Below are 13,095 nucleotides of genomic sequence, written 5' to 3' on the forward strand. Positions count from 1 at the left end.
TACATATGAGCTGGCATTTCACTTTAGATATCTGTGCACTCATATGCATGCATATGTACACATATGAACATACACACATACATACTACACACACGCACACATACACACAGGTGCAAGACAAAGCATATGTGCACACAAAGGTACAAACCTGTTGGCATGCATAAGGCATCCACTCACACATATAAACATACATAAAAAGTAAATGTATGCACAGATGCATTGCACACATACACACGGATATGCATACATGCATACTGGCATGCACATGCACATACAAAACACATGCTTGCACTCATGCACACAGAAACACACAAGGACACAAGTGCACATTCAAACGCAGTCATACATACACACGCGCACAAATACAGATGCACACAGGTGCACTTAGAAATACAAATGCATGCACTCGCGTACACACACACACTAACAGGCACACGCGCACCCCCACACACGCTCAGCACGGCAGCACATACATCACACAAGCACACACACACAGGAACATATGCAGACACTCACATGCGCATGCATATGCAGGCACCCAAACACACTCACCCCCACAAAAAAAAAAAAAAAAAAAAAAAAAAAAAAAAAAAAGGCTTTCACAGAAGCACACAGTTACACGACAAACACGCACACACCCCCCATGTACGCCCACGCACCTGGAACAAACACCTCCGCACAGCCACTCGCATGCACACCCCCGCACGCATCCCCCGCACCGCGGGCTTGGTTTGCCCGCCCCTTCTGCCCGCTCCCCACCGCGGAGGGCACCGCCGCCCCGCGCACCCTGCGCGGCATTTGCGTCCGGCAGCCGAGAAAAGCCGAGCTCCCGCAGTCCCTCACCAGCCCTTCCCCGGGGCTCTTCCCCCCCAAAACCCGCTGCGCATCGCCGAGGACCCCCGCGCAGCGTCGCTAGGTGGCACCATCGCTCTTCCTGGCGAAGCCGCGGCCGCACCGCCCCCGGCCCACCGCCCCCGCCCTGCCCGGCCCGGCTCGGCTCGGCTCGGCTCGGCTCGGCTCGGTTTGGCTCGGCTCGGCTCGGCCCCCACGGAGCTGCCGCCCCGCCTGCTCCGCCGGCGGTGGCAAAGGGTGTCCCCCCCCCTCCAGGCTGCGGCCCCATCCTTCGGGGAGCGGGGCTGGGCCCTCCGCCTCCCCGCGGAGACCCGCCTGTAATTAATGCGGAGCAATTAGTCCGCAAATCCCCTCGGAGCGGCACATGCTCCCGGGCGAGGTGTGTGCCCAAAGGTGTGCGTGAGGCGGTGAGAGTGGGTGTGTGGCGGTGGTGGCGGTCACAGCCCCGAGCACCGCACGGGTGATAATGGTAATAACGAGACACTGATCGCTTTTCCGAGCGGCGGCGGGAGGGATGAGCCCCGCCGGTTCGGCTCCGGAGTCCGTAGAAACCTCGCCACTGTGTTATTTCCCGAGCCGTTTTCCTAGGCAGAATTGATCCTCTTGGGGGAACGGGGGAGCGGAGGAAAGAATCTCAATTGCAAATATTATTTAGAGTTTATTCTAGAGAGCGTCTGTGCTTTAAGATGTTCTTCCGTAGCTCCTGGTGGGTGCTGTAAGGAGACAGGATTGTGGTGGGTTTCGGCTGTGCAGGGAGCTGGGTTAGCGGGGGGGTGGGGGGAAGGAAAAGACACGATCGAGAGTAGCTGAGACTTTGTGCCCCCGTTGGAGAGATGGTTGAGTCCTCGTCAAGGTTGCTGTGGTATCCCAGAAACACCATTCACTCCGAGCTGTGACCGCGCACCATCAACAGCAACAACTCCGCTGCGCCTGGCCAAGGAATAGGAATTAGGAGCTCTCAAGAATAATATGAAAGGGATCTGCAGAGGGGAAATCCGTGCAAAGGAATCGAAATTAGCAGACTTTTGGGAAAGGGGATGTACTAAATGTGGCCGGCTGGACTTCATCCTGGTGAAGAAAATGGAGATTAAAAGTGGATTTACATTTTGGAACCTCGTCTTTTTATTGATGGTTTCGTGTGTGAAAGGTAGGGTAGAATTTGAGGGGTATATTTTTAGGGGTCCCTTTGCTTTTGGTCAGGGCGTTGCAAGCTCTCGCCTAATACAAACGTATATTTAAAAATGTGGTAATATGTTATTTTATATTTTTACCCTGGGTACTTTGCAATGGGAAGATATAAATGATTATTAAAGCGGGGAGAAAATAAGGAGTTGAATCAGAGCTCTCTTCGGAGATAGGAAATGTATTTGCTTTGCCAGGCTTGGCGTTCAATGCAGTGACTGAGCTCGGGCTCAATAAATATTCTTGCAGTATGCTCAAACGGAGACGTGAGTTGGTTCATATAGCCTCTAACTAGTGTATATTCACGCAAATCCCACCGGGCGACTTTTTTAAGGTGATGATGTTGGTACTGTGGGGGGATTACCTACATTTCTCTTTTTTTCTGTCGAGCAACTGGGCTCTTTGCGGGAATGCCTGTATCGATGCACTTATTAGTTTAACCCGTTGCGTGGGGAAAGTTACGGAGGACCCAGCGTGTGCGTAGCCCTCTCGCAGCCCTAAATGCGCTTCACGCTCAGCTGTTTGTATGCATGCAGGGCTCCCTGACTGTCGAAGAGGTATGTTAGCAATTCAGCCTTGAAGGCATGGTCTGCCGCTGTGTGCAAAGATCGACACCTTTTCTCAACCTTCTTTTGGTCCCCCTTTCCCTGTTGAGGTCTCCCGTGGTTTCTCTATTATAGGATTTTTTTTCTTTTTTTTTTTTGGTCCCTTTTTCGGGGCAGAGGGTATTTTGCTTCATTCCTGATTCTGTCTTCATGAAAGGAGGGCAGAAAGGAAACCGCTAGTTAGCGGTATGAATACCTCGACTAAGTCTGTGCTTATCGACAGTTAAGGGAAATGACACACACAGAGAAAAGACGAAATATGTGGCTTGAATAACGTGCACCTCCAATATTGCACAGGCTAAACGGTGAAGTGCTGATCCCATCGCGCGTGCCTTCAGTAAAGGGACATATTCTGCAACTCCCCACATTCGGCTGCCTACCCGAAATAATCTTCCCTTGTTTGTGGCCAGTGATTAATATCTGATTAATCACCCTTTTATCCCACTCCTTATCCTCATCCCTCCTCCCCACCACACTCGCGTTCTCCCAGAATATTGGATAGACATTATCGATCCTCTCCGAGTTTTTAGACTTGCTTATCGCCTACAGAGGTTGCCTGCACGGGTGGGAGGGAGGTGTGCTTGGGGGGGGAGGGGGGGGGCATTCAAAGGCGTGCCTTCCCAAGCTGGCTCTGCCTTGGATGAAACAGTTTATTGTACGGCTTTGCAGCTGCTTGTCCTCCCCATTTGCATCTCATGGAAAAGATCATTCGTTTTTCACGTTAAGGGAGGGGGGAGGTGGGGGGGGAGCGGGCTCGAGAGGTTTTACGTTATCCTGACACGAGAGCCGAGGCGAAGGGTCTTGCCTGCGACGTTAACGAACATTTTAATTACAGGCAGCTTTCCCCTGTTTGCGTCCATTGAAGCGGTAGGCACTCTGCGCTTGCCCCGCTCTTGAGGTCTACCGGTCAAGTCCAGCCAGGGATTGTGGGGGGCATTTCTTTTCCTGTCTCCCCCTTGCCTATAAGGGTTTCTCCACGCCGGGTGCGATCATTTGCAAGTCATGGGCTCGGTGCCTGCGAGGCGCGCAGTGCCGCTCCGCGGCGCACAGCGGGTGCGGTGCGGAGGTGCTGGGGTAATGGGTGGCTCCGGAGCTGCTGCCGAAGCAGCTGCTTTGTGAGCACGAGTCGCGGGGCGGCAGCATCCTACAGAACTAAAGGCTCGGGCGGTTCTCTTCGTGCTGCGACGGCCGCGGGAGCCGTGCAAGTTTCCACAGCACCTGTTGAGAAGCCGCTTCCCTTGCCCTTGGAGGAAAGGAAAAAAATGGGGGTACCGAGGGCAAAAGCTGGAATGAAGCACCTAAAACAGCACCAAAAAAAAAAAAAAAAAGCAAAAAAAAAGCAAAAATGGCCTTTTTTCTTCCTGCCCATACACAGTCTCAGAGAGATGCTGTGAAGCATTCTCCTCCATAGTGTCAGGACTTCAGTTTCCCAGTTGCAGAGCCTCACAGTTTCCAGAGGTTTTCCTCATACTGGGGGTCTTCTCAACAACTGGGAGACTGCTAAGTAAGATTTCACATCCTGGACATGAACTCTAGGCTGCCAGGCTTCATAGAGCTGGCTTAGATTCACTGCAGTACTGCATCTATTTTAGGCATTTATATTTAGTTCTCTCCCCACTCCAGTGAATGAATACATTTTACCTTGATTTACATTCCCATTGTGTCAGCATGCACACCAGCTCCCAGAAACCTTGGCAGAGGCACACAATGAATGAATACTTGCCTATTTAAAATGCTCCAGATGTGGGGAGCAAGGTGACTCCCTGGGTCCTACATCTGCCTGGCATTGTCTGGCAAGGCCCTTTCACCACACCCTACCAAAGCATGCTCTATCACATATTTTTGATTGCTTGATCACCTCTATTTCATAGTCCAGCACCACACTGTAATACCTAAACTGTTGCTCTTCCAGCTACTTGCACAGCTTTATTTCGTATGTGCGTCTCAGGCCCTTCCTAATTCTATCATCTTCCTGTCACCATTTCTACAGTCTTGATCCACAGCTTTTCCACTGTTCTGTGTTCCAGATGTTAAACTATACCTGGGAGATTATGCAGCCATGTTGACGTCTTCCTTGTGTGTGTTCATGTAGACACAGAATTTCTTCACGTTTATCTGAAAATTCATGCCTTTCTGGAATATTGCAACTGCACTTGTGAGGGATTAGAAAAGGAAGAAGCAAGAAAGAGAAAATGGGAGGAAAGAAATCACCAGCTGCTGGAGAAGGGGCGATAATAAGAGATAATAAGGAATTATACCTCTTTAATTATACCTCTTTAATGAAAACCTTTAACTGCTTACACAATATCCCATTATGCCTTGGATCAATCTCCAACATAGTCTTACTTGGAGATTCATGCAGTAAAAAAGCAAAGAAATGCCCCCATTGAAAAATGAGAGAAGGCATGAAAACAACCAACCAAACAAACAAAACAACCCCTTAGCAAGTGCCAACAAGAGTCATTCGTGGCCAGCTGCAGGGAAAGATGGATGCTGTACTCTTCCCAGCAGACACCTAGGAGAGCTCCTTCCCCTATCCTCCTTCCCCCAGAAGAAATAAAGAGTATTGTTTAGGTGTAGGATATACATATCAAGCTTGGAGGAGCAGCAATCAAAAACCTTCACTGTCCAGGACAGTTCTTTTATTTGCAAAAATGAAACAAGCTGCTTTAGTGAGCTTTGCCTCCTGGGATTTAAGAGAGAAATCACTGATATCTGCACCCATTCAGTTTGGCATCTCTCTCCACCAAATGAAATTTAAAAAATGCTTGTGACCTGTTTGCAGGAGCAAAACAGAAAGGAAACCAGGCGAAATGACCACAAGACTCCTCAAAATCTTCTGTGTAGTTGTCACTCCAAGACAGAGCAAAGAGGTCTGCTCTTTTGTCTGTCTGGCTAAAATGAAGCTTTGCCTCTGCTGTTGTTTTTCTGTTCCCCTGTTGCAGTTGTGACAAGTGAAACAAGGGCAGCCTTCAAAATAAAAGGGAGATGAAGCAGTGAAATTTTAAATGGCTCATTGACAGAAGAGGTGATGAGAAAATGGACAGGATTTCCAAGTGATGGGTACCTGGCATGTGGAAATATTTAGCAGACAAAGAACATACCCTACTTGTTTCAACCACCTTTGCAGTCCCCTCTGTCCCCCATTTCCACCTCAACCCCACTCTCTCACGGATCATTTCAGGAACCACCAACCGCTCCTCACTGTTTCTTGGACAGCCGCTTGACTTCTGGGGTTACTGGTGGTTGGCCTTCCTCAGTGGGGCATGGGCGAGGTGCTTGCCGTGTCCCCGAGGCCAGTAACAGTACATTAATGTAGTCTACTTTCCGGATGGTCGCTGCCGCATCTCCGTGCATGTGTGTCTGCATGTGTGTACAAGCACGCAGGGGCGATGGGAGACGCTGACAGAAGAGGCAACGTCCCCCTTCTTTTTAACTCCTCAGCACACACTCAGCTCCTCTGCGATGCCTTTTCCCCACGAGCTCACGCACATCACACAGGGCTTCTGCTCAGAGGGCTGCGGGCAGCACCTCAGCGAGGATTTTTTTTTTTTTTTCTATGCTGCACAGTTCCGCAGGGTTGCAGACAAAGTTAACCCACCCCTCAGCCACCGCCTTCCCCTTAATTCAGGGCTAAAGCAAGGCTCTGCTCTACCCTCCGCCTAGCGCCCGGCTCCTCCTCCCCTTCCCCGCGGTGGCAGCGAGGCACACGCAGCCCCCTCGCAGCAGCAGGGACCACCTGTCCCTCCCCTGCCCGTGCCGTTAGGGATCCGCAAAGGCCACCGGAGGAACGTCGCCTGCAGTAGCCGCTTTTTCTCAGAGAGCAGCAGCAGTCGCAAGGCGGAGCAGGCAGCGAGCGGCGGCAGCTCCACCCGCGCCGCCACCGGCAGCAGCTCCGGCGGCGGCAGCAGCAGCGACACCGGCGGCGACAGCGATAGCGACACTGGCATCGGCCTCCGTTGTCGCCCGGGGAGACCGTCCCTCCAGGGAGTCAGCTCCCTGACACTTCTCTGTCGGAAAATGCCGATTGGCTTCGCTCTCTTTAGCTCGGTGACTGCCGCAAGCCTGTGGTTTGCAAATCTGAGACAGCTCTAGGGTTTCGTTTCTTTTTCTTCGCTTTCGACACACAAAAACAACCCCTCACTCCCTGAGCTCAGCGAGCCCCTTCGTGGGAGCAGAATGGGAGCTCCAGGCAACCGAACTGGCTGAAGAGTTACGTGCTGTACCTTCAACTCAGTTGTCAGCATTCCGACTTGGAAGCACCAGCCCACGAAACCTAAGGAACTCTGTGAATGTGCTTACAAATCCTTCCTTTTCCAAAACAGAGCAGAAACTTATAGTCCGTCTGGTTCTGTTTGTTTGTTTTAAGTAGGAACAAACCAAGAAGGATGAATTACCCATGTATCTTAGTGTTCTTTACCTCCGACAGTGAATACTAGCAGCAGTTTAGGGAAAGATGAGAGGTACAGAGAGACTGGTACCTCCTCCCAGATATCAGTAAACTACAGTTTGGGGTTCACCCGAGCTACAGGGTGTTTTTGGAACACCATTTTTTAAGAGACATGAATTAACCTGTGCTCCACTCATTTAACTGTTCTCTCTCTCCTTCATCCACTCTTTTTTTTTTTTTTTTAATTAGCATTTGTACTTTCATCCTTCACAAAGTTCTGTAACATAGTTTCATATTATTGCTTTCCTATGCGTCCTCCATCTTATACACTGTGTATCTGACTGAAAGCACTTAATAGTAGAGAAGGTTACATTAAACTTGGCTGTATTATACCTAGTGTTTTTTATGGGTTTCACAGATTAATACCCCAGATTTAAGATTTGTAATTATTGAATGTATATGGATCTAGTAATGAGAGATAGAAGTGTAACATTATTTAGAGATGTTTTAAAAAATTTTGAAATATCCTGTGAGGATGTCTCAGTTTGAGTAATTACAACACCGTTTCAGAAAAAAGGTTATGAAGAAAAATGTAGCCTCCTATCCCCTACCCCACCTTAAGAAAAAAAAAAAAAAAAAAAAAAAAAAAAGTGCCTTTGACACAATCTATCTTATTTTTAGCAGTATTGAATATTTCCAACTCCACCTGGCTCCAGTAAGAGCCTGGGAAGCTAGTTAGCACTTCTGAAGCAAGGCCAAGTGAGTCCAATGTTATAATGCTGTGACAGAGAGGCAGAATGAATCAAAGGAAAATGTCTATAAAAGATCTTACAGTTATATGTAAAATGTTAGATCTATAGAACCTCATACATTGGATGTTTATCTATTTATTTATTTATTAGGCATAGGAAAGGCTTTACGATTTGCTGCAAAAACTGTTTTGACTTGTCTCCTAACAGGAAACTTCCATTCTAACTCTGCAGGGTTGTGAAGTCTCAAACAATTTCTTAATTATGAGCATCATTCTGCTTGTATTTCTTTGTGTAATGATTAAGGTTGAAATGATAGAACAAAGTCTTTGTGAAAAATTAGTTTACCAGATTACTCTAACACAATTTCACAGGAAAGAAAAATCAGGGAACAGACACTTTAGTACAAAGTGTTGTTTTTTCTTAGAACCCTGTAATTTAAGTCAGTTTTTACTACCTGAGATATTTGAAGAAAGAATATTTAAGTAACAAATCAGACAGGCATATGATAAAAGTTGTTATTGTAAGACTGTAAAAATTATCATTATGACTGAATAATTCCATGCAAAGGTTTACTGCAAAATTCTCATTCTTTTATAAGCCTTTCAAACAACTTCTCTGGGGAGCATTTCCTTCCTGGTGAAATTGTATAGTTTTTGTACAGAACAACATTTATCAAAGATTCAAAGATTCATATATATGATATAAATTCATATATATATATGCATATATATATACACTATTAGGAAATGTTGAATATCTGCTTCCTAACACCCAGTTTTCTTCTGGGCAATAGAATGGACAAGGATATTAGACTGTGAGCAAGCCTATTAAAATAAACATGTACTCAAAGAGACATATCATGTTTTTGTAGATGTTTACATTTAGTTGTTTACTTTTGGGGAGAAGAGCATATGTATAATTTCACTGCTTAGTTTTTACAGATCACATAAGATTTACTATATCTCCATAATCCTGGCATTAGAACTGCTGAATAGCATGTAAATGTCAAAGAAGGAAATGGTGGAAATTCAATCACCTCCTTCACATGGTCTGAAATATTAGGATGGTTATGGTGATAGGTTTAGGCACATTGTTACTCATAGAGAGAGAGCCTCAAAATCTTGGGGAGTGTCATGCAAGGGATTCCAGTGCAACTACTGCTCTCATAGAATTGTCAAAGAGAAAGGAAGCAACCAGCAGAGACGTATAAAGACAGACATTCCATTTTCCCTCATGTTCCACAAAATGCTTCATATTATCATGTGTCATATTCATATTGTATCATAGAAATAAGTTACAGAATAGTAAGGGTACTTAACCGCAGAGAGATTGCACAGGGTCATAAATTCTCACCTCCTGAAGCCTGTAAATAACACAGATTATTTTTGCTATAGGACTAAAGGAATCTGAGTGCTTAAGGCAGAAATGACTACGTAATTGCTTGGATTATACATAAAATGAATCATCACTTCTGACCTTGAATTGTATTTTATGTTTCTTATATCTTCATCTCTTCTTAGTTTTATACCTATATGCATTGTGGCTTGTTGGATTTAATTCTCATGCAATTGTGTATACATGCAGATGTTCACTTATATAATTTGCATATGTGGAAATTATACCCATATATGTGTTTATGTTATGAATCAATTCAACAAAAACTAAAGTAGTGTTACTTTACAAAGGTGTAGGTAACAATTTGAAGTGTATGTGCTTCCTAAGTAATCCATTACCTCTCAGAACCACAGAATATTAAAGTATCCTGAGATGGAAGGGACCCACAAGGATCATTGAGTCCACCACCCGGCTCCACACAGGATCACCCAAATATCAGACCATATTCTGAGAGTGTTGTCCAAATGCTTCTTGAACTCTTGGTTCTGTGCTCACTTCCCTGAGGAGCCTGTTCCAGTGCCCAACCACCGGTTAAGAAACTTTTCCTGGTATCCTACCTGAACCTCCACAGCTTCTTGCCATTTCCTTGAGTCTTATTGCTATCAACAGAGAGCAGAGATCAGCGACTGCCCCTCTGCTCCCCTTATGAGGAAGCTGTAGGCTGCAATGAGGTCACCCCTCAGTCTCTTCTTCAGGCTGAATGAACCAAGTGACTTCAACTGCTCCTCTCCATCTTGCCCTCTAGATCCTTCACCGTCTTCCTAACCCTTCTTTGGGCACTAGTAGGTTTACGTCCTTTTTATACAGCGGTGCCCAAAACTTCACACAGTGCTCAAGGTGATGTTGCACCAGTGCAAAGTACTGTGGGACAATAACTTTCCTTGACCAGCTAGTTATGCCATACCTGCTACACCTCAAGATATGGTTGGCTCTTTTGGCTGTCATGGCACACTGTTGCCTTACTGTTGACCAGAAACCCCAGATCCATTTCTGAGAGGCTGCTGTCCAGCGTCTCATTCCCCAGTCAGTACATATATCTAGGATTACCCTTTCCCAGGTGCAGAATTAAGGACTTGCTCTTGGTAACTTTCGTATGGTTGGTATTTGCCCAGCACTCTAATTTGTCAAGACCTCACTGTGAAGTCTTTCAGTGTTTGAGGGAGTCAACAGCTTCTCCTAATTTAGTATCATCTGCAAATTTACTAGGTATGGATATGAGTCTTGCATCCAGGTTATTTATGAAAACATTAAAGAGAGCTGGAACTAAAATGGAGCCCTGTGGAACCCAACTAGTGACTGGCCACCAGCCTGTAACCCCATTTACTATAACCCTTTTAGCCTGTCCCATCAGACAGTTGTTCTTCCGTGATTTTGTCTAGCTGTATGCTGTACATTTTGTCCAGAAGGATATTGTGAGAAACAGTATACTTATTATTTTTTATTATTTTCATACTGAACTGTCATCAAACACAACTAGAGGATATTTGCGAGTGCAGTTTGGAGTCCTTAGTTAAAATTAAGTATATAAATGCAGAGTATTTTTCTTGTTACAATATACTTTTGAGATATAACTCTCAAATTACAAGACTTTTCCTTCAGTATTTCAATCTGACCTACAAGGAGAAATTCATACTCTACTATATATAGTTTTCTTGATTTCAGTGTAATTTTCCTTGAGAATTGAAGCTTGATCTAATTTAAACTTTTTTTTTTTTTCAAACATGTAAACTGAAAGTTGCATTTTTCTTATGTATAGTAGCTTTGATGCAAAGGTGAATAAAAGTTATAAAATGGGTATAAAAATAGTTTCTAAACTGACTATTATTGAGACCATTGAAACCATAGAATGGCTTGGGTTGGAAGGGACCTCAAAGATCATCTAGTTCCAACTCCCCTGCCACGGGCAGGGACACCACCCACTAGATTAGGTTGCTCAAAGTCTCATCTAACCTGGTCTTGAACACCTCCAGGGAAATCAACAAGAGAGCCCAGAATATGAACTGTGAAAATAGATTAGCTTCTGATTCTTTTCAAACTGAGTTTTGAGTTACATTTTTCCGTACATACACTTCATTTGACTTAGAAATACAAATTATAATAGAGGTCAGGTACTTCACAATGAATTAGAAATTTACAATAGAAATGTATTTTGGAAAACTCACATTGTATTATAAAGTTGCTAAAGTAAATTGTTTATTATTCTGTTTTAAGGAAATATATTATATATATGCATACTGTCAGAAAATTTCTTTTTCTATATTTTATTAATCATCATGTCAGCACTTCTGGAGATCAGTTCACCAGATTCAGTGTAACAGTACTAGGCTGACGAAGTGTCAGCTGTAGTCCTTGAAGCCACAAGATACTCATGTGTTGTTTTTTTTTTTGTTTTTTTTTTTTGTCAGGAGATGAGCTGAATTACAGCCATTTTGCAACCTGTTTTCAGCATCCCTGATTACATTTTTGTTCTCCAGTAAAACATTTCTGAATCTGCAGAAGGCTGCTAATAGCTGCTGAGGAATAGGAAGGAACTGAAAAAAAATAGATTTCAGTTTATAATGCTTTCAAATGTAATTATTAATGCATTTTTTATTATTTGTTTTTTTTTTACTTTTATTGGATTATCACATACACTAGATATGCAGTTACATTTGAAAATGTTAAATAAGCTAGCATAATAAAGAAAGGAAACCAGGGAATAATTCACACATTTATTTTGTTGTATTTATCTATTGCTAGCATGTTCTTTTTAGTTTCCACCATCTCAGAGTCTAAAAACATGTAACATATTGAACGGAAATCACAAGAACTAAAATAGTCTGGGGGAAAAAAAATAATAAAATAAATAATTAAAAAAAATAAGTCCTAATCCTGACTGTTGGAAGGTCCACCCGGTTAAACTAAGATTGAGAAAAGAGAAAGGAGACTAGGTCTTCAGTCACCATACATACTCTGATGTAAAAGCTACCTTTTTCATGGACCTCTGGATATGTGTGAATGAAATGCGAGTGTGTGGGAACACAGATACATACAAGCATACATGCAAATGTGTGTGCACACCAGCAATTTTGACAGCCAGCATCTGTAGCTGTGTATGCTACAAAGAAGAACCTATGCTTAATTCATGACTATGTTCATCTTGTGTATTTTCCCTTACGCACATCTATGTTCACCAATATTTCTTTGATGAATTTAATCTACTTCAATCATATGACTACTGCTACCAATCTTAGCAATGCTTTGTGCATGACATGGGATTTTTAATGAGCACAGTAAAAGAAGTAAGTATAATTCATAATGTAGAACTGAGAGAACAGGATGAAGATATTTTCACCAAAATATTTACATCAATATAGTTCATATCTAAATAGTGAATTTTCATCATTCTGTACTTAAGTAGCACAATACAAGTTGTACTTTACCAAGTGAATGTTTTTGCAATACTCATAGCAACCATCCTTCCCTCTTATAGGACTATTGCTAAAATTACTAAGATTTTTACAGCATTCACATTATTTACGAAAAATATCTCTTTGGAAAATTGTCCTCTTACAATCAAAAGGAGTTCTCCAATAAGGAGAATTGACTGCTTATTGTTCAGTTTCTTGGAGTGATCTTTCATTTGAAAACTAACACAAACATCATCACTTTCCCCTTTCCACATCACTATTCAGGTTATCTGTCACTTTTATTCAGAATTCTCCTTCTTGAATGCTGCTCCTTTCTGTGACTGTGAGCTCTTTTAAAGGGGGGCAATCATTTCCCTCACACAATTCACATAGTTATTAGCTTCAGAGATTTTGATAATATCACCACTTTACCCTTTATTTCAATCTTGGCAACTCCTTCATGGGAAAATGAAATACCTCTGACATTTGGGAGAATATTTCTTTAGAGGTTTTTATATGTTCTATTTAAT

At 43.8% G+C, this 13,095-nt stretch overlaps 1 protein-coding gene across 4 annotated transcripts in view; it reads left to right on the plus strand.

The window, feature by feature from the left end:
• Nucleotides 1–1,157: 1,157 nt before the first annotated feature.
• The window catches only part of CSMD3 (CUB and Sushi multiple domains 3), a 641,367-nt gene continuing 629,429 nt past the window's right edge, over nt 1,158–13,095 (plus strand). For 2 of the 4 annotated variants that reach the window (XM_038175100.2, XM_038175101.2), the window contains exon 1: nt 1,159–1,999. In XM_038175100.2, coding sequence (XP_038031028.2) covers nt 1,822–1,999 — 178 coding nt within the window. In that variant the 5' untranslated portion in view covers nt 1,159–1,821. Of the gene's footprint in view, nt 2,000–13,095 lie in introns of all 4 variants that reach the window. The other 2 variants (XM_005009295.6, XM_038175102.2) reach the window with 2 other exon arrangements.

Source organism: Anas platyrhynchos, chromosome 2 (assembly GCF_047663525.1).
Source record: "Anas platyrhynchos isolate ZD024472 breed Pekin duck chromosome 2, IASCAAS_PekinDuck_T2T, whole genome shotgun sequence".
Classification (NCBI taxonomy): Eukaryota; Metazoa; Chordata; class Aves; order Anseriformes; family Anatidae; genus Anas; species Anas platyrhynchos.